The sequence below is a fragment of the Xyrauchen texanus genome, chromosome 23, assembly GCF_025860055.1.
Source record: "Xyrauchen texanus isolate HMW12.3.18 chromosome 23, RBS_HiC_50CHRs, whole genome shotgun sequence".
NCBI classification, from domain to species: Eukaryota; Metazoa; Chordata; class Actinopteri; order Cypriniformes; family Catostomidae; genus Xyrauchen; species Xyrauchen texanus.
In genome coordinates, this window is record NC_068298.1 from 17596373 (window position 1) to 17619862 (window position 23490).

Consider the following 23490-nt stretch of genomic DNA (forward strand, 5'->3'; position numbering starts at 1 on the left):
TAACGGTTATGTAAGATCCTGTCTGGGGAGGGGGTGAGGTGACTGGGGTTATGCTATGCATATCCTGAACACAGTTGTGCTGTATGTGTTTGTCTGTGAGAAAAAAAGAAAGTACTGTTTAATTAGTCTAATCTGCACAACCACTCTGTCGAGCTTAATCTTCAGAATCTGTTTAGTGTTGACAATGAGAGACACAAATATAAAACTGTAATTTCACTGTAAGAGTGAAAAAAGATCCAAAGAAGCTTAGTTGATGAGCCACTCTCCTTAAACCTCTGTAGGTTTAAATCTGACAATCTTTTGGTATTAATGTCACTTAGGGTGTACTTTACAATTGAAAATGACCTAGTGTTTGAAAGAACATGCTAAAAATATTTCCAATGACTTCTTACAGCACCTCTTATATATCATCCATTGATCTGGTCACTTTCTCAGAAGGATTTGTAATAAACGTTTTCAAACTCATTCAGATTTCAGAAAAATTAATAACTTCAGTTTTGTTGCAATGCAATATTTGCTGAATATTTTACATGACCTCACTGTGTGAGACTGAATCACCAGGGACATGACCAACTTGCTAGTTAGCTGCTGTCCAAGAACTTATGTCAAGCAATAACCTGCTTAGTTTGCTTTCTATTGTCCCTCTGTAACCACTGGGATTAAACACACTAGAGGGCTAGAGCAGAAAAAGGACTGCATGTCCCAGTACCATCTCTACTGCAAAACCACGTGTGCAGACTAATTACAAAAGTTACATACACTTGACAGTTTTTTTTTTTTGTCTCACAAATAGTATTTTGCCAAGCTGGAAAGCCCCGCCAAAAAAAACACTGTAAGGTTGAAGGAGACATGTCACAATGAAGTGAAGAAACATGCTGAATTAATTTTAAAGCCATTTAACAAGGTAGTAGTAGGCTATTACAGTCTGACATGATGGGAATGGCAAGTATTATTTCGAAGAAGGAAAAAAATGGAAAATGTTAAGAATAAAAAATAAACATATTTGCATTGTAGAGACTCAAAAAGTGTGAAGAAGGAGGTGATGAGGATGGTAGTGGCAATGATGATGGGAGTGGTGTACAGTCACAATGACCATATTGAGATGGGACCCTAAAAACACAGGTAACATCAGACCTGGTCGTCGTCTCCTACGCTTCTTGGAGCTGAAAAGCTTGACTCGGGAGAAAACACTCAGTCGACTGGGTTTCTCGCATGGTCCCTTGGTTTTATTGGGACTGCTCACGCAGCGGCAGGCGTTTGATTTCTCACGCTCCCTCGCCTGCCTCTTCTGCCGAATAAGGGAGCTAGCGATCGCCGCAGCCATGGCCAGTTTGACGATATGACACCCAAAACTTTCACAGGACAGAATTCTTTTCCCCACCTCCCCAGAACAAAATTTAGGAAACCTACGACTTGACAGTTCACATCCAAGTCTTCATACACAAGTCACCGCCATTGTTCGTTAGTCAGAATGACAGATCCACGCGCAGAGTTACAATTAATATATATTTATGAGACAAAACACAGTTACGCAGGTAATGGAACACGCATCTCGTTGCATTTTTCTTCAGAATGAGAGTCTTTGAATGGATCGACGTCCAAGTCAGCTGCCGTCTTACAGCATCTGTCTTCAATCTGTCTTCTATCTGGCTATTTCGGTTAATAACGAAGAATATGTCCCCTCGAAGATCCAATAGACGTCTTGAAGCATCCTACGAAGTAGTCACAGCACACAGCACGCGACCATGTGCGTGAAACACCTGTTAGTGAGCGCAGGAGCGCGATTCAGCGTGCGCGCGCGCGAGTGTATGATTTCAGTTCATCTTTGTAAGGTAGATTCAAAACAACTGGCAACTTACTCGCAGGTCTTAATGTAATAGCAGCCTACTATTATTTCTCCTGTAGCAGTCAATGTCAAGCAATTCCACAGTTATTATAATTTTTTTATTTATTATTATTTTTTTATTATTTATTTTGCGGTATCCAACTCATAAGAGACACGTTACGCTCTTAAACGCATCCTCTCAAAGAGCTGGCAGTTTCTGGGCGGTGGGCGGACGGTTCGGCTCATGTGGGGGGAAAAAAACAAGCTTCGACTACGCCTATTAATTAAGTGGAGTGGCCATATAATTTCAATAGGCCTACTGTAGTGAAGAAAACGGAACTAGATTAGTCCTGATATTTCCAAGCATCATGTATACATTCAGTCAGTGTGAACCGTGTGGTGGCTAAAGAGCGAGACTAATCAATATCTTGCAGGGAGATAAACGGATCTTATTCTTGCGCTGAAGAATCAAGGGGAGACATCGAATCACGCATACATGTGGCAAATGTGCTGCTGCTCCGATAATTGAAGCTCCTGAACAGAAATCTGGGGACAAACTTATGACTTATATAAATTCCCGCACATTTTACATTTATTTTCTACAACATACATGAGCTCGTGGGAACAACGCAGTCGCTGTCCTGACTGGAGGGATGTCGGTTGCCATGGTAGTGAGTTTACTGAATGCGTGGCAAAACACAACTGTATTCTGGCCCACTCACAATAACAAGCATTCCTATGCACTGGAGTTTTTTTTTTTTTTTTTGTGCAACGCTCTGTCTGGAGGTGCGATGGAAATTTTAAATCCTAGCATAATTACAAGTGAAATTACGTAACGGCAGTTTAATCATTTGTTTTGATCAGCGGTTTGACTGAAAGATAATATTTTGAATATTTTGAAAAGACCTACAGTATATTTCGCCCTAATGCAATTTCATAAATCAGTGAGTTTCAATCCATCTCTGCGAAAAACAATTATCTGTCTGTGTACAGACAGTACAAATTCAAACTTCAACTCTCTGTTATATCACTGACTGCAGAACAGTCCTTAGCAACTTCTATGGGCACGTTACCAAGAGTTTCATGGAGTAGCCTCCAGTTATATGAACATCAATAGCGCCATCTACCGTACAATCATCACATGATTCACAAGTAATAACAACCTTCGACATGTATGTAGATCGAAGACTTGCATCAAATCTGCTTACGAATGTTACATAAAACAAGATTAGCTGATTTCACATAGGCCTAATTGAGGTTAGCTAAATGTGGCATTCAATATTATCTCAATAACACAAGTTTATTCCAAAAATTAAATGTAATGAAATGCCACTTACTCTTATAAACTCAGTAACAGAAATTCCAGCGACATTCTCTGAGGTCCATCAAATATTCCTCTCATTTATTCCACATAGTGAAGCGTCTTAGGTTTTGTTATTCAAATAAATTATTCAGGTATATTAATGGGCACCATTATGAATTTAAAGAAAAATGTGTGTGTGTGTTTTTTTAAACAATGCATACTACACACTAAATAATATGTAACAACACAAATAAATAAATTGAGCTAATTAATAAAGAAAGAAAACGGTAATAAAGCGTTAGGACTATGCGCGACTTTATCTGAAGTTCAGCACCACGGACAGCACCATCGGCACCCGTTAAAGCAATGCTAAGCACCCAGACAGAAGATCAAACAGAAATAGACAAGGGTGTTATAATCGATAAATATCAATAACGTCAAATAAAACATTAGAGCAAAAAACAATGTTTGAGTTATGAATCCACACTTTGTCTTAAAATTAAAAAGAGTGACGCTAATCCTTACCTGAAGTTGATTTTCTGAGAGGAAAAGTCATATTTAGCAGTTAAAACGCCAAAACAATAAAGCTGATGGCCAGCGATGATTCACCGTGAGCAGAAAGATGTTTACAAAGTTTTGACCATACTAAATGAAATCCTAATGGAGCAGACGAGAAGCCATCAAGGCGGGGCCAGCTGCATTGAGAAATCATTAATGGACATTAGCGACTAGCCATTACAACTTCTAAAGCGCTCATTAAAGATTCATTCGGAAGCGCTGTTGATCCGACAAACAGGGCGTGTATGTTCACTAAACTGCAGCGCTCTGGGTCAAAATTGCATGGAGCAAATCGAACTCCTTTCTTCCTTCTAGGGCAGAGCTTTCGTTCCTCTCACGTTACAAAGAAACGGCTGTAAAGTGATCCTTTAATGGGTCGCGTAAACTAGTTATACCAGACCTTCAATTCTCCACTCGCATCATCGAGCATCTGCAGATCCTAGAGCAAACATTAGGCCTAGAGCTTTTCACTTCTGATGTTCTGAACACGCAAACAATGATCTAAGCATCAAAGTATAATGAATTCTGCATTATTTAAGAAACATATTATTATCCAAATAAAAGTGATTTTGAATCATTACAATATTATTATTAAAAGAGACACAATGCTGTTGATTACATTCATGTTCTGACAACATCCTATGTAAAATAAATGAGAGGCAAAAGGAATTTGAAAATCAATCCCATATAATTTATTTCAGCATTTCAATTATAGTAAATGTAATGTAACCAAACTAAGATTGTTGTATCTACACGTATGGTATGAGCAAATTCTGCCGTAACCTATAGTTAAAACAGACTGAACAAACTGGTGCTGAAAAACAACAACAATCTGGCTTTATCAAGTTCTTGGTGAATTTCTAAAACGCATCTTTGGAAGTGAAGCACAAGTAGTGAGACCTTTGTGACTTTCCACCACCCCTTTATTTAGAGTTAATCAACATATGCTTTAATATGCCAAGTTGGAACGCAAAGGGAGGCTATAAAAACATTATAAAAATCTATTTCCAGGATTCAAACGACACAGGCTTCAAACACGCTGCTCTCTAACTGAAGACTAGATAGGAGGATCTGAAGCATTAAAAAACACTATATTCATAACCTGCAAACACTCCAAATAGCAGACAAATATGCTTTCTTGCAATCTATTGACAGTGTTTATCAATGATCTGACCACTAGAGGGAGCAAGTTCATCATATTTATAAACCTGCACAAGTCACAAAGTGACGTGTTTCCTGCAATATTTGTCTGAGCCATTTTTATGATATAGTTAATACACATCTTATAATTTAATATTGGATTTTTAGGTTAAAATTAAGGCACAAAATATAAAACAGGTTAAAAAATGTAATTATGGTTGCAATCTTTGTTGAACATGTCCATGATGTGCTACAGTATACAGTAAATTGAAGTAAAGATAAATTGAAGATTGTTTTAAGAAAATCTGTGGCATCATTTGTTTGAAGAAGGTTTGTTTTGTGTTTGTTGTTTGGTTTGATTTTTATACTGAATCCAATGGCATTCCTACATTTGTGTGACTTAAGTGGCCAATTGTGTCAAAGAAGAATATTATTTATTTTAGTCAATATGTAAACTTTTGTTCCTTTTAACTATCATTGCATGAATAACAATAGCAGAATCTGTTTCACTTCGATGTATGTCTATGAGGCATAATTAAAGTGACAATTGGCATGAAAATGGGGGAAAAAACGAAAATCATACTGATGTTATTAACAATAAATCGAACAACTAATGTTAGGTCTTTTAACTACTTTGAACAATTCCTATTTTTGGCCTACTTTTGAAATTGTTAATTGCGGCACTGCTAATATTGTTGGCTCTTTATGATTAACCACTTGTGTTTGTATATTCCTTGCTTTGGATAAAAGTGTCTGCTACATAAATATATGTAAATGTGAATTAATCCAATATGTCAGGGAGAAAGAGTCCCAAAACCTACTATTTATTTTGCGGTGTGCTCACTTGCTTGATGGCTCTTGCCACATTTCCATTTAAATAAGGACTCTAAGCTCCTAATGCAGTTGTTTGGCATCCCTTGAAAACAAGGATTTGTTACAGAAATTAGTTGGTTTGAAAGGAATTGGTAGAGAATAGGAGCATCATCATATTTATAAACCTGCACAATCTTTATGGAAATCATGTATTATCAGACAGCGTTAACAGTTTGTCCATGGCAGGAAGTGGTTGCTTACTGTAATCAGACAATGAGAAATAAGGAAGATGATCAATTATGTATCATTTAGGAGCTCTGATACAACTGTAAGGCACTGCTTCACAGGAAGTGTCTGCTATCATGTAACTACTACAAGACCATGCATACCTGTATGTGGTGAACAATCAAACCAGATGACATTCCAGGAACCAGTTAATGACAGAGCCCCGCCTTAGTGGCTCCATTCTGATTGGATCATGGTTGGACCAAGACAAACAAATACCAAGCATAGCCATCAGATAAGCTGCTCGGACAACTACTTCAGAACTTAAGGACCCAGACCTATCAATACATTGGAAAAGACTTCTCATTGGTCCATGAGTGGTTTCTTAGCAAGCTCTCAAACCCCCATCCTAAGGTTTGCCCTAAAACCAGAGTTGAGAAGGACCATAAAAATTAAGCAGCATTAACTTACCATGTAGAATGGACTCCATCTACAACACATCCACTCTATGTTTGTTCACAGAACTGATGTAAATTACAGTTTTGGAAAAGGAAGCAATGCTTAGACCGGATGATTCTCACTACAGATAACAGCATAATAAACTCTGCTGGGAGTTCATGGATGTAGAGATGACATAGAAATTGCCGTGGAGATGAAAATCTCTACAGGAAACTACAAAAAGCACTGTTTTATCATTTTGACCTATAATGAGTAGCTGTGCTGTGATTAGACTGACATAAACATACACAATCTTACACGTGTGATAACGGTGCCAGGTGATTTGTGTACATGCTACTGACACAAACAGGCACACACAGGCACACAGATGGCCATACTGATCCTTTCTTTATTCCTAGGAGCTATCAGCAACATACAGCCTTCACACAAAGCACAGCCAGAAAGAATGACATCATCCCACAGTGCTACGCACAAATCATGGCTGTGAACTCAACCAATGGCGTTGTTGCAAATTGATTTTGAGATTCATTGACAGTTAGGAAGATTGAAGACCCTTTTGACCTCTGCATACATAAAAACACTCTACCTTTTCTCTACAAGATATTTACTTAGTGAAGGCTAGTACAGCAAGGCATTTTAATTTTAAACATATTTCAACTGGGATGTCAGCAAAAGTAAAATGCTTTGTGTGTATTCTAAAGGGAAGAGTAATGTGGCCAAAGATCCATTAGATGAAAGCGATGGCTTAGATTTAAGAATCAAATTTTAGCAAAAGACTTGCTTAACTCAAACAAATCTTTAGTGAAAAGAAAACATAGCTGTCAGAAATCAAATCAAAAGACATAAATATTAAAACAGAAGAAGAGAAAAATAAATGTTGTGCTTTTTGAAAGAATAATGTGTTGTCCTGATGTGGCCCATACGAGTTCAGAGCATCACAATGATGCTAAAGGAAGGAGGACCTTCTGCTAAGCACTGGCCATAAGCGCCATGGCAATGGCAGGCGTTGTCATGGAGACAGTGTCTATATGAGAGAGCATGTGTGAACATGGTAGGTGGGGGAGGAGGACGCCCATCCTCAACCCTCTACCATTCTCCATTCCCCCTTTCTCTCCCCCCGCCCTCTCCTCTCTCTCTCACATACACACACACTCTCTCACTTTCCTTGATAGCATAATGGGATTTTCAAAGAATGTCCACAACCAGGTTGCCTGACACCTGCATTCAGGCTTGAGCCACTAAAGTAATAAGTGTCAGAAGGCACTATAAAAATTAAAGTGTAATTGGAAGAGATGAATGTGAAAGATTGGGAAAAATAAGATAATATGTTGAGTGCAACAGAATGACATATTTGTCATCATTGAAAGCATACAAAGAAGAGATTAATGCATAGTAAATAAGTGACAGAAAAGGAGGAAAATAGAACAAAGGATGGATGAGACATGGAAGTTAAATTTCTTGAAATTACGTCAGTAATTGACCTTATAACTTGAAATTTTTATTGGAATGATAACAAGTCTGTGAAGCATAGATTTATAGTCTCTTTAACGGGCTATACTGTTGTTTAACTTGTTTTGAATAGTTCTTTACATAGTATATATATATATATATATATATATATATATATATATATATATATATATATATATATATATATATATATATATATACAGAAATCATGAATTATGGAAAATTAGTTTAAGAGCTTTATGCAGCTTTTTACAGTGCATGCCACTGAAGAGACTGTATGTTTATGCTTCACGGCCTTGTTTTCATTCATGTCAAAAATCAAATACTGTGAATACGGTCTATAGATGCCCGTAATAAAACTTAATCCATTTCCTGAATGTTTTAAAAGTTTTATCTTAGCAAAAAATTGTAAAGGTTTCATCATTTACTTGCCCTTATATATAGTAGTTACAAACCAGTTCTCATACCATGTTTCTTTCTTCTGTGTAACACAAAAGGATATCTTTGGCAGAATGTCTGAGCAGCTTTTTTCCATAAAAAGAAAGCAGGAAGTAGTTTGAAATGGCAAGATCCAAAATAGACAAAAAAAGAAAAGGACAATAAAATACCATATGTCTTGTGCACTAATGTATATTCCCAGTCTTCTAAAGGAGGGGTTTTAAAATTGATTGATGCCAAGGAATCCCAAATATGATTATTTCTTTGTGATGGATCCCCTTTGTAGAAAATAAGAAGGAAAAGAATAAAGGCAGCTAAATACAGTTTTGTCATGTATAAACACCCATTTCACCCAAATGTAATCTAAAGACAACAAGTTTATAAAAAAAAAATGCAATAATTAGCTTTTATATAGTTTTTGTGCCAAAATAAATGATGAATATATTATAAAGAAAATATTTACTTTACATTAAGTTGAAAGCATATTTTTTTTATCTACCCATTATAAACCTGAAGAGAAATATTTTCAGTCAAACTCAAAATTCATTTGTACAGTGCTCGTCACTATAAATATTGTTCCAAATCTGCCGATGAGCAAGCTAAAGGCGCCAAAGGCAAGGAGAAAGTCCTTAGAAAGATACAATAAGGGTAACAACTATTCTTGAAAGTATATATGTTGCCAGAGGGGGGAAATTAACACTTTAAAACATTATAAATAAGCCTATTTTTCACAAACCTATATGAAGATCCTGGACGCCAGTGGCTGGCTGGCCAGCTCTATTCTAAAGCTATGCATTTGCTTTGCATGAGGAACAGATCAAATTTAAATTTTTAGTCGCTGATCTTCCCCTCCTTCATTGTCTTCAAATTATTTGTGATTGTGTTTTTGCAGTAAATTTGTCACATTAAAATCAGTCATGTTTTTTCTAAATAATTAAAAAAAATCACAATACATTTTTGTTTTATGGAAAAGAGCTGCTCTGACATTGTGCCTAACATCTCATTTGGGGGTTTACAGTGATGTGAAAATTATAACTTTTGGGTGAATTATCCATTAAAAAGTTAGTTAACTCAAAATTTTTAATCCTCTCATCATTTACTCACACTCATGCCATCCCAGAAGTGTATGACTTTCTTTCTTCTGCAGAACACAAACAAGATTTTTTGAAAAATATTTCAGCTCTGTAGGTCCACACAATGCAAGTGAATGGTGGCCAGTCAGTGGTTAATCAATGCCGTCTGATCCAACCAGTTTTGGGTGAGAACAGACCAAACTATAACTTTTTCACAATAAATCTTGACGGCATTATTCTTGGTGATCATGATTTCAAGCTCGATAACACTTCCTATAGCACTATCCAGCCCTCTGCAGAAGCATCAAGCACCAGGAAGTGTACTCAAACTTGAAATCATAATCGTGCCTTGAGATTGCAATGACAAAATGTACAGTGAAGGAGGAGTTGCATTTTGGACTGTTCTCACCCAAAACCGACTGGATCGCTTCAGAAGATATTGATTAATCAATGAGTCGAATGGATTACTTTAATGTTCCCTTTATCTGCTTTTTGGAGCTTCAATGGTATGGTCACCATTCACTTGTATTGTATGGATCTGCAGAGCTGAAATATTCTTCTAAAAATATTTGTTTGTGTTCTGCAGGAAAAAAAAGATAGACATACACATCTGGGATGGCATGAGGAAGAGTACATTATAAGACAATTACAATTTTTGGGTGAACTATTCCTTAAATTAATACATATAAATTTAATTATTTTTAAAAGTCTGTTAAATAGTAACAGACAGCTTGTGGTGCTATGGCAAGAGATGGGCAGCTAGAATAATAATGGGGTTTAGCAGTTACACACATCATAAAGTCAACACTGCTCCAATTATCATGCAGTTGTGTCCTCATTAAACCATCAGCAGCACACTCAGGGGTGAGCAAGAGTCCAACCCAAACCAAGCGCTAGTGATTTTTCCAGTCTGATCTCATAAAATTTACGTGACCATGGCAACATTTTTGCAATCCAAAGACACTTGCTGTATTACACATTTGCCTGCAGTTTCCTAGTGAAATGTCCAGTGGGAGGCGCCAAAAGCAAGTGATATTATGTTGTATTCAGACTTGGATGGTAAGGTGAATTTTAGATGAATGTTATAATGAGTAATACGTACTTCCCTAATATAAAACTTTAGCCTAAACCAAACCAATAGTGTCCTAAAAGATAAATGAGAGATGGAACAGAACATTCATCCTTACCCTTAACCAACACCCAACCTTAACGGAGTGTTTTTAAAGCAAATTAGACATGAAAAGCCATTTTTTTCTGAAGCAATCAAGTCAATCAGTGTCACTCTATGTCACTTTGTTTTTACTTTCATGTAATGATAGTTAAAAGTAACAAAAGTAAATGCATAAATAAATCAAAATTACATATTGACTAAAATAAATAATCTGCTTCTTTTAGAGACCAGGGCTAAACTTGTAATCTGGCCCGACGCACTTTGGTGCCGATCAGGGGTGGATCGGTAAAACCGAGCGGGCGGGTGGGTTCGTCGCGAAATGGACTGAATGGGCAGCGATAAGCTAAAATGAGTCGGCACATTTTGCATAACGGACCACAAAATGGCACCGCGATATGCAGAAAAGGACAGTGACTCCCATTTTCCGTATTGAGCGGGAGTTCATAAAGTGTGTATTAGGTCAGAGGTCATCAATAAGCAAGAACTAATAGTCAATAATGAATTACAACAATTGAACCAACTTCAGTCAACATCCCAGAAGGTCATGATACCACCACATTCTCTTAGCACCAGAAATCAGCAAGTGGCTGGTATTTTAGAATTAGGCCATTCAGGCACTGCATGGCGAGGCTAGCCCAGATTACTGCTGTTTCTGGGTTGCTGAAAGTTTCTACCCTACTTTACCACCATGGGATATGAGTGAGAGGATATCAGGAGAAGACAGACATAGAATGCAACAAGTGGCCCAATTACAGAAAAGTTTCAGGAAATTATAACAACAACTACCTGACTAACAAATCCACATGAAATACACTGCAGTAAATTTCGTACAGAACAGTACATGCTTAGATTTGTAAACATTTTGTGTGTGTATCTTCCTTATACCAATTAATTGCTATGGGACTCATTTGAGAATGTATGCTAAAATGAGCTCAATAAAGTTTATAGACCACTGTTGTTCTCTGTAAAACTCATGCACAACTTATTGAAAGACTCCACCGGCAAGCCTGAGTCAACTTTAATGGAAAATGAGGCATTAATCTAATTTGACATGTTGGAGTATAATTTTGAAAGAATTGATTTGGCAAATATTCACAATTTCAGTAAAATTGCCAGCATAGAACCTCACAAAGGCAAATCTACATAAAAAAAAAATAAAAATAAACATAATTGCTTATAATGGTTCTATATCAGAAGGCCTGAGAGAGCACTCATTGCTTTTATATGACCTGCTTTCATTTCCTCAATAGCTCTGAGCCCACGGCCCAGTCCTGCTAATCACAAAAGTGAGAATGAAAATCACTTAATATCTGCAAATTCACACGTTTCCACAAGCATTCCGTCTGCAAAAATTCATGAGCTCCTAAATTACATACTACCCAAGTATATTAATAACTCATTTTCTATTTTCATCCTGGCAGCAGGGCTCGAGCAGAAGCAGCGAGAGGGATATATCAAATCCCAGTCAGACAGATATAAATGGAAATGGTTTGAAATGAGGGGCAGATGAGCCTGCTAATGCTAAATCAACAAGGTGCAAATGAAACACAAGATAAAGGAGAAAGAGAGTAACAAAGGCCTGATGGGTAAGCAAATCTCCAACCTCAGCTCAGAGGTGACAGCTGTATTACAGCCAACTGTCAGAACTCTTTGCATCAGTCCGACCATTTCTAGAATGTGTGATGCTAAGCTTAGCAACCACAGAGCCATTCGCTCAAAAATAGCTCTAATTATCTCCACTTCCCTACAAATAGACGTGCAGGTTGTGCAAGCTGTCTGATTAGTTTGTTAGGCTTTCTGTGGAAGATCGTATGCAAACTCCATTAAGTGTGGCATGCGGTTTCTTTTCCCATGCTAATACTGTGCTTCCTACAGGAGATATTTGGTGTCTTTTTGCCTTGCTTGGCAGCATTGTGTAAAGGCCAGGGATAGCTGTGCAGTGACAGCTGGGTGTGGATCAGTGGAGCAGGCTGAGGTAGAGTGAGCTAAAAAGGCTGACTTCATCACATGTGTTGTGTCAACTTCTACAGAGAAGACGAGACATGACCCAGCACTGAGGCCTTACTTACTAATCAGCCCACTGCAACAACACCTGTTTGAAGCAATGTACAGCAACATGAAGAGAAATGGACATTAATAGGTCTTTAAAACTGAAGTGGCACCACTAGTGTCACCTAACAAAATCACATTTGCAAAAATAGGGATTTCGGTTTCAATAGGTTTACAGAACATCCCCAATGTCTGCCATTGGCAGAGAAAACATAAATTTATACCATTGGTCTGGCCAGGATGCTTGACCAAAAAGAGCAATGTAGTGTTTACACTTGTCAGGGATGTTGACCTAGAAATGGCTTACTTATATTTCAGTCATGACAACTCTCTGAATAATTTGAAGGTGTTAGAATTGGAGTTGGGATACTTGAGCACAGGCACACTCATCAGTCAACCAATACGCTTGAATGTTACTACTGATATTACTGTATAACATCGACTACCGATGTGGCCGGCATGAAGAAAACAAGGATGGGTATGTATCCAATGTAATAGAAACTAAATACAGCTGTGAGACACACATGGACGCATCAGGGATTTAGGTACCGGCACCTGCTGGTGGAATCTCCAAACTCCAAAAGCAGGAACTGAGTTGGACTTTGCGCTGAAAACAGACCTGTTTTTTTAAACATCTTAGTGTAATGACCTATTTTTCAGGAAAATAGTAAATTGCGCTTTGCTCCTTTTCATTTACTTACAGTACAATAAACCCACAGTTTGTATGCATTCACAGTTAGCGCAAACACTCCCCCCATGCCTAACTGCAGTTTACATTCACACAAAAATTTTACTTAGAATTAGCACACTCACGAAAATATAGCCTGTTAGTTGCAACATGTGAGCTAATTGGCTTAACAGAGTACATGTTCAAAGGACCTATCAGCTGGCAGAATTTCATGACTTAACAGATTCATTTGTCTCTGCACATTAAGTTGGAATAGCAAAACTATTTTAACACTGACATTTTTACACAATTCAGATTTAAACTTTAACATTTTGCCCTCCTCAGTTTTGAATTTTTGGTTAAATTCTTGATAACATCAGTCTAGAAAGAAAGAACAAAAGTCTCTATATAATGTATTCTATATGTCTGCCATGGTAAACCTTAGGTAAAACAGCCTCAAGCACGGAGTACATCCCAGTTAAAAATTCCTGCTTGCAGATTTACTACTTCAGATACAGAGAACTGAATTCCTTTTATGAATCTGAGCTCAAGCCAGCTTTGATTTGAGCAGTACAGCCAGAGTAAATCTGACCTTCTGCATTATTGATGGCTCTCTCTTATTTCCAAGTATCCAAGAGAGATCCTAGGCAAGCCAACACTTCTACACAGCTTTCTGGGATGCCTGCTTGGCATGCTGATGTTCTCAAAACTTTCTTTATTTGATTTGTCTTTGCTCTCTTCTGCAGACCTTAACTTAGAATGCACCACCTGTTCAAAAACCATTGGGAGTTTGAAGTGGGCTACATATCAGTCACTGCGGTACTGCAGTGCATGAATAAATTGTTGACTCTTCTTCTCATAACTGTCATCTCACCATTAAAATGGAAAAGGTGACAAAGACATGCAGGGAGACAAGAAAGTGAGATGCAATTTGTTGCATTACGCTGAGCATAAAGTCTATTTATGCACCTGCTATTTCTTTGGACTGCCAAGCTTTAAAGGGATAGTTCATCCAAAAATGTTATTCTGTCATCATTTACGCACCCTCATGTCGTTCCAAATTTTTTCTTTCTTTCTGTGGAACACAAAAAGACATACTTTATAGGTTTGAAACAACATATAAGTAAATTAATTAAGGTAGAATTGCATTTTTCTGCATGAACTATCCCATTAAGTCAGTTAAATGTGCATGGAAAATGCATTATATAAAGTTTTCAGTTCTGAGTTATTCATTCACATTCATTCATTTTTTTCCACCCTGCATAGTTTGTGATTTAAGCAGACACTTATGCAGTGAATCGCCTGAATAGAAGTTCGAAAAGTAAACCGCAATTAAAATTCCTTTGATTTTGCCATTCTGCCCTCTCGTCTGCTGCCTCTCGAATACGCAGCAGTCCTCTAGCTGCAGGCATTCTCATTTCTGAAAGCCAGTGGAATAATAATATTTCTGACATTAATGAAACAGAAGAGTGAGAAGTGAGAACAAAGCTCGGTGCCAAAGCTCTTTTTACAGAGCCCAATTGTCCGGGGTGAGACCTCAGTATCTCAGACATTGAGTAACTATATACCCATTCTGAAGCAGCCATGTGCTCTATCTATTAACCTGGAGATATTTTATTTTTATTTTTTTTTCAGTCTTTATGTCTGCATCTCTTTCGTCCTCTCTTTCCCTCGATAAGGCAGTGGTTCTGAACAGCAAAGAGGTCGGAAGGGAGGCACAATAATTTTTTCAAGGTTGAATTTTTGATTGCCTTCAAATAGGTTTCTGAAGTACCAAGCAAATATACATGAGCCTAATGTGAACTGTAAACATAATTAGAATTATTAATATGCTTCATCTCCTTTAGAAAATATAATTAAGGTCATTCACAATTGCCTTCTGTCTCCATGATGTTAACCTCTGCATAAATAAAAAAAAGGATGTCCCCTCTCCCTCTGCTTTTTCTTTTTGATAGGGAGAGGCGGAGCTTAGCCTGCATTTTTAACTAGCTGTCAGTGCAGCCATGGGTCAGATCGACAGTGACTACTAGCGAATAAACCCATGGTGGTAAGTAGGCTATGGATATGTTTATCACACATGCCAAAAGGAGTTGTAGAGACGATGCCTCATCAGCATCATCATCTACCCCTAAAAAGTGCAAAACATGAAAGTATGGCGGTAGCTATGTTCAGTTTGGCTTTATGGTGGCTGGGACAGGTACTGAACAACTACGATAGGTTGAATCTGTTCAATGCATCGATGCAAGGGAGAGATGCCAACATCTTGCTTCTTTCAGACAAAGTCAGTGCATTCGTTGGAAAACTGGATCTTTGGCATGATTGAATGACAGCCCTGTCTGGTGTTTTCTCTGTGTTCCATTTCTCCTCTGCAGAGAGGCAGCAGGTGTGGGTGCTTTCCCGTTTGCTCTTCTGATGGCCACTTCCAGTGCTAAGTCTTTTCCCTTGCTTCCAATAGTTTTTGGGTGCTCTTTTGACTATTATTTGGATGCTTTGAAATTTTTTTCCTTTAATTAAAAATGCATTTCTTTATGCTAATTTGAGTATTGTCTCTTCTTTTTGTTGCCCGCCAAGAGCCAGGCATGCGTAACAGTAAAAATGTTAACATGTTTCCCAACTTCGCTGACTGTGTGGAAGAGACTGGGTAAATATCTCTCCTTTGATACACACAATCGTTCACCATGTTGATGGACTGAAACAAAGATTCGGATATTATTTCAGTGAGGATTTCAGTTAATTGTGTCAGAGACACCTTCAGTTGCCCAGGCAAAGACCTTACAATCAAAATAGCAGAGCAGTTAGTCGAATTAAAGAGTGTTGAAATTTCTAAACTTATCAATTACCTTTCCAGGCGTTTGTTATTTCTGAATAAACATTTAAAAAAATCATTTTGATGCAGACCAATTTACTAATGAATGCTTCTGACTTATCTGTGAGGCGGTTTGACCCATCATTGAACCAAAAGAACGATTCTCTCACAAATCAGACTTTACTATGGCTTACAAGCAAATTTTAGGGCTGTTCACACCAAATGTATTTTCTACACATCTGTGCTGTTTTAAAATTGCTTTTCTATATAAACATCCCTAGACATAAATCTTTGACCATTGTGCCACATCTAGCTACAGAAAGTTCCATGACTTTCAAGATTTTATCAAATTCCATGACTTCTCCTGGCCTGGAAAACCCAGTTTTCCCTGATATTTCCATGTTTCCCATCACAGTGGCACATTTCCCCTCTTGTTACATGTCCAATTTTTATTTATATAGCATGAAGCCAAGAAATATTGAGATTAAATTGTATTATGTAAGAAGAAAGAGATCACAAAATAAGAAGAAAGAGTGATACAAAAGGCAAGTTGGACATCAGCTGCCTGGGACATCGATACAGTTCAGTGGTCCTTACAAAAAAATATATGACAACATAATGCCTCAATCGACCAATCATAATCAAGTATTCCAGCGAGCCATGTCCCAATATGACTTTGAGGCTATGCTGAGCTCTAGGGATGACTGAGGAATAAGTTGAAGTGATTAGGACTGGCCCCAAAGCATCGTATTACCATGATTTACTTCCTTAACCCGGGTGGATTGGTATCCTTCTAGATCGGAAGCAGCCATTTGATCTCATTTAAAAACATCTGCCATAACAAGCACTCATTGCAGAAGGAGTCAGGCTCATGCCGTTATAAAATCAGTGAGGCTTAAGTGCAGATCATCACACAAAGCCACAGAGTTATCCATTGGTTGCCACTAATCAGCCGATAAAGCATGCGGCCACTGCTGGAGGGATAATGTTAATCAGTCCTTTATCAGTGCTAGTGCTCAGATTAGTGCTAGCTAACATCATCAGCTCTGCTTTTTGCATGTGCGGGCCATGTGTGTCTATGATTATAAGAATGTCACAACATATGGATCTGCCTGATTAATGCAGTTACTCCAGCAGCAACTGTAGAAGACAAGCACTGCCTGTTAACACTTAATTCCAGCCATTTTCAAACTTTACTCTGAAAGCATGATCAGTTGTTCCTTATTATGTATTTTCCCTATGAGACAGGTTTAGGTTTTTTTTGGTTACAATGTGGTAATTACAAGGGTATTATGCTATAAATGTGGTTTATGAGGACATTTCTAGTGTCTCCATAATTCAAATTGCTTAAAAAAAAAAAAGTTTTATGTGATGTATATGGAGAGTCCTCATAAGGATAGCCACACCAACATGTATGTATGTATATGTGTGTGTGTGTGTGTGTGTGTGTGTGTGTGAATACATATGTAAGTTTATGTGAGAGTGTTTTCATCACTCACGGTCTCCTGTCAAGCACATGGCTGCTCTCTCCCACGCTCTGGTTCGGTCTGCTGCATCTCAACAGCACTCATTTATTCTTCCCCTCCCTCTTCAATCTTTCATCTACAAATATGATCTTTCTGTGCTCCCGTATCATGCATTCTGATTGTGGTGATGCTGTGCAAGTGCAAACAACACATTTGTTTAAAAATCGAGATGAAAAATAGCAACAGTCCAGTGTAGGATGCTGAATGGAACAGGGTATAGGATGTATTACAGGTCTACTCAACTTTAGAAAGTTACTAGGGCACAAAGCAGGATCCCTTTAGCATCAAGGGCTGCACTACAAAACTTTATATTCATTCTTGCTTAATATAAGTTAGGTGAGCAGACTTTGTGTGGTTTGCGATACTTCAAAATCTTATATCATGTTATGGGTAATTTAATATTGCAATACACTGTATATCATGATGTAGTTATTATTGCTGAAAACTAAACCCCAAAATGTTTAATATATTAAAAGACCATGTACTGATGTGTCAAGTAGCAACACTGCTTGGCAATCATAAACTACCTACTGTGTATAGTTACACTGTTCTTACACTGGATATGAGCAGAGCCTTTCAATGAATAAAACATATATTTGTATTGTCACACACAGTGACGAAGGCTTCGGATAGTGGCCAATGTGGTGGTTTGCCTTTATAGTTCTGTGTTTGGTGTGTCTGCGTTGTTCTCTGAGCACAAAGCCAAAATGCTAGTATATTGAGCAAAAATGTCTTTATTTCCGAAAAATGACATTTTTGTAGCATTAAAAATTTGTTAATCAAAGTATGTTGTATTTAGGTACATATTATTTATACCTGTTGCCTTGCAGACTGAAAATAAATTAGTCATATACTGTATGCTTGCTCTTGAGTCACTTAAATAATAATAAATATATTTTCTGGCATTCTTTGACGCTCAGTAATGGGAAAAAAATCCCCATCAAATGACTAAATAACTACTCGCTTGACCAACACTAAATGGGTGTTATTTTAAAGCTTAACAGCTGGACTTTGTAATGTATATGGCCAATACAACCAACTCTTAACAGGTGCTTTTAAATTTTGTAACAAATTATTATTCGATTTTCAAAACTTATGAAATCATTATTGTACTGTACACTGTTAAACATATGGTCAAAACATCATACAGAATGGAAAGGTCTTAAGTGGAGTGCAACTAATATCATGTAATTCACATATTAAATATATTTAGTGTAAAAGTCCCAGGAAAAGAGTTTGTAAGCAGTAAACGGATAACATTTTGTCCTGTTTTCACATTTAACTTTATGAAACATGAACACAATATAAAAACTGCAGATGCTCCCAGAAAACAAAAGAGTCCAAATTTAATGTGGCATATTCACAGATCTGTGGATACGAAGCATGAATTTTAAAATAATATTGCAGAAATTAACCCGCTACCTCAGATATCTCTAGGTGTGTTTGAATTGCGATACTCAATTTACCGATCGGTGAGATTTGCCTGTTACAGTTGGGGGAGGAGTTTAAAAGACAGCAAAGCCAGACACTTTGCGCTTCCTGTTATGTGCTGCCGAACCTACATCAGTCACGGTAGATCATGTGATGTTTGTTTTCTTTATTGCAGATGAAGTATAATTCAGATAGACAGGTTTGAATTTTACATAAAATAACCAGAAATGTATTCATTTGAAAAAGTCATGTGCTGCTTAATACAGTACATGATGTGTGTACAAGAATGTCCAATATAAGCCTATATTATTTTAATACCAATAAAGGTATTTAAAGTATTTTAAATAATTTTGAATATTTTTTTATGAATAAATATGATATTACCATGATAAACGTAACATAACAATTTTCAATTGTAAACCGAACTGGAGGTGTCAGAATAAACACGCTTGGTAATGGCATACTACCATACTACTCTTACTATTTCTGGCATAGATTAATATAGCAGAACTAATAGTTGTCCATTGCGAACTCAGACTATGAATAACACATCAACGTTGTCATTTTGTGAGTCTGGCCAATCTCGAATAATTTGTGTCGTCATCAGAGCTTGTGCAGCCACTCTGAAGCAACTGCTGAGAAGGGCAGTTGCTCTCTAATTGCTCTCGCCGTAATTTGATGGCATATGTCACGGTGATGCACCAACTGCATGTCGGACAAAATGTCTAACCGACACGCACTTCAAGTTTGTGATTGGTCTGCAGCGCTGCATGAAGTCAAACACACCTATTTTGTCATTCTGGGGGATTGTCTTTGTTTTTAAATTGGACCAATCACAGCTGTTGTGGTCGGTGTTTACGGTATGTATTTTTTTATTTTGTGGGAGGTGCATGTCAGGCTACGGTGTAGCCTATGCCTTAACCACCATAGGCTATGCTGTAACTGCAGTAGCTACACGTATCCTACGGCGTATGTTTGACATAGAAGTATAAATCAGCCTTAGCTGACTTGTAAAAAGTATCAACGCAACCAACTTACCTACATTTTTCAGTAGTGTAAACACAGCTCAGCTATTTTCCCGTGGCAAGCTACTTTTCCCAACGAATATCTGTGTAGCATCACAAAACATTACACTTGAGTATTTATTGGGGGGGGTACGATTACTGAAATTGTGATTGATAATTCTTTTTGACAAAAGCCAACTAAACATTCCCATGCGAATAAATACTTCAGGCAGCACATGACATCTTCTGCTCTCCACAATAAACAAAGCATAAAGCCCATGAGATGACATGTGGTTTAGGATAGTCGGTCAGTATCCTCCTACTAGTATCATTATGTACTAGATACATAATGCAATGGTCTCCTTTCATCCTATTTTTCCTGCATCTACCCTGAGTGTGTGTCCCAGAACAGTGTCTGAAGCCCTCACTTTATGATTAGCAATAAGTAGCTGCTGCAACTGCTCGCCCTAAGTAGTTGAATGCACTGAATCTCATCCTTTCTGTAAAAGACATAACTGGCCCACTGAGGGGGGTTATTGCTTAAACCTACAGCTGTGCACACACCATAGCACAGAGAGGCAAAGGCACTATATTCAGAAGGCTCTTCTTGTCAAAAACAGACAAAATGTATCTTTAGACTGAAAATAGCTATATAACTGATGAAAAGTTTCTTTGTGCAAAAATGGGGACAGTGTAACCACCTCAACACCTCAAAATTAGATCATACCTGGTATGAAGCACTTCCTGTCACAACAGAGACTTATTCTGCATGTCTAAGAGATGGAAATAGATGTCAAAAGAATACATCAAATACCTCTTTTAATATCAAAGACTGTATAGATTTAAGTGTTATACAAATTAATCTGGGATCCCACAAATTAAGCCGTTACATGTTCATGAGTGCATGAAAGAAGCTCATATTTTTGGTGCTAAACAACACAAGTTCTCGTGTAATCACGCATGCTGCAGTGAAATAATTTCTCCCACAGCTCTTATGAATGTGCAATGGATGTCAAGATTTTCATGAAAGTATTACTTTAATTGCCAGTATACTGAAAAGAGTCAAGACGGACTAGTATATTCATTAAATCATCTCCTTATGTGTTCCGCATGAGAAAGAAAGTCATATGGGTTTTGGAATAACATGAGCAAATTATGACAAATTTTTAATTTTGAGGGGGAACTATTCCTTTATTAATGGAGTTGTTTTCTTACGGAAACATTTAAAGATAAAACACCCCAGTCTCTGGTTATATTCCTATCTACATTATATACTGGTATGCTGTTGAGTAAGGAAGTGTGTGTCTTGCTGGCAGACATTAATCCTGCCTCTTCCATCCAGCCTAACACTAGATACTTCACCAAGGCTTGCAGCTAAGGCGATATTCCAAATTGGGTGTCTGTGTAAATCAGATCAGATAAGGCCTTAGCCTGCCAGCCCACATGAACCACTGTGGGAGAAAGTGCTCTGGAGTCTTGTGTAATTGTGCCATGCCATTGTGCCCATGGGACAGGACCATCACACAACAAGGGCATGGAGTTCAAGTATCAGCACTGTTTATATTTGCACTCAGGATACATTTGTCAACCAACTCTACAATTGCAACAGAAAGGGAACAAAACTTTCCGACACTTCACTTGTAAACATTTCAACGATAATGGGGGCATCATCCAGCTGAACGTGGCACAGCTTAGACAAGAGCACAAATGACTTTTAAAATGGTGCTGTAGAGTGCTCAGCTATTGATCTCCACTCTGACAGTGTGGAATACTTCCACTCAATATGACTGTCGCTGGACAAGGCAATGCTACAGCATCCCAGAGCTGTAGTAAATGGTGTTTGCGAAGCAAAACATCACTATTACTATTCTTCATACTTTTTTTTTATGTAAAACTTTGGCATGTAACTCAAACATACAAGTAGTATGGCTTATGAAGGAAAGGTGTGCTTGTATTTTTATTTATCTATTACCTCCTGAGACATGAGCATGACTGCTGTGTGCATTTTCCAATTCCCATTTTTGATTTGTAACTAGTAGCACCTAATAAAAACGCAACAAAAACTGTTGAAACATATGTGGACACCATCAGGACTAGGTTGTGAAATTTTAAATAACTCAAAGCTATAGAAAGTCCGATTTTTTATTTTTTATCAAATTGTTTATTATGTTTCCAGGATAGTTATTTATGAGACGTTACAGATATTACAGTTGATTTTCTGTGAAGCTTCTTTGGAACCATGTTTATTGGGAAAAGCAAAAATAAAAAAAACTATACAAAAAAATATATATATATATATATTTGTGTTGATTTTACTTATATGTAGCAATGTTTTTTTTTACTTTGGCAACAAAATCTCAATTCTCTCCTTGCATAAATAATTTAGATTCAAAGTCATGGCCAGCATCATCCAATCACTGCCAACCATGTTAAAATAAAATGATACATTATGAATTCTGAATCTATTTACTGGTTAACACTGTCCCATGTCTGCCAAACATGGTAAGTGGTCCAAAACTCATCTGCATTTTAGGAGTGAATGCACTTATTTTCCACTGCACGTTACGGTTCGAATCACTTTATTTTTCTGAGCTTACTTTTCCATTGCTATTTGGTGCCACCGCAACAGTTAACAGTTAAATTGGAATGGTTGTTTTAGCAATCTTTCCAGTAGCTGGTCAACTAAATAAAATGAAGCTTTCAAGCATATAGAGTATAGAGTTAACATACCATCCTCCATCTTGGACTTCAGGGCACACTCTCTCCCATTGCTCGCTGGTCTAGATAGCATCCATTTGGTCGAACCACTTCCACTTTTCCTTGATGGTTCTGTAGTCACTTTTAGTTTTTTGTACTTTTCTCTACACTGTTGGTAGGTCCAGTGGAAGCCGTGTGCAGCCAATAGCTGAGAACGTGTGGGGAGATAACTTATGACTACCCTTCTAAACTGACATCAGGAATACACTGTTGTGGGCGGATGGAAAAGACCGGAGCATGTGTGTTTCAGTGCATTTTATGAAAAAGAGGGGGAGTTAACCAGGCTTGAAAGCTAGCAGTGAGCTAGTCCTCCCATTCACAAATTTTGCTGTTCTTTATCAAACACTCATGAACCATTTTATCTCAATGCATTAAAGCCTTAACCAGTTGGGCCAATGAGACCATGAAACATAATCTTGTTACAATGAATAATACAATAATACAAAACACAAACAGGGCAGTCTATAGAAAGACACATTAACTAGTTCTTCAGTGGAGACTGGTGGTCTACTTCTGTATGTTTGATGTGTGTGTGTGTTTGTTTGCACATTAGACTGTCACCATGAGGTTTGTAAACCCAGTAAAACAGCTGACTGCACATCTCAGCCTAACTTAAACCCAACAGATTTTAAGTCTGCTTATAATTCAGCTAATATACATATATCCAGAGAGAGAGAGAGAGAGAGAGAGAGAGAGCAGTATGTAAACCACCATCACTAAAAATGGCTCTTAAATCTGATCTGAAACTAATGTTGAAGTGAAAATCTGGCACAGT

At 37.6% G+C, this 23490-nt stretch overlaps 1 protein-coding gene across 6 annotated transcripts in view; it reads right to left on the reverse strand.

Moving 5' to 3' along the window:
* LOC127663120 (fibroblast growth factor 13-like) overlaps positions 1–23490 on the reverse strand; it is a 136077-nt gene that overhangs the window by 43110 nt on the left and 69477 nt on the right. The window contains exon 1 of one of the 6 annotated variants that reach the window (XM_052154581.1): positions 1135–1771. The exons of the other annotated variants lie outside the window; for them this stretch is intronic. Coding sequence (XP_052010541.1) covers positions 1135–1324 — 190 coding nt within the window. The 5' untranslated portion in view covers positions 1325–1771. Of the gene's footprint in view, positions 1–1134; positions 1772–23490 lie in introns of those variants that run through there. 6 annotated transcript variants of the gene reach the window in all.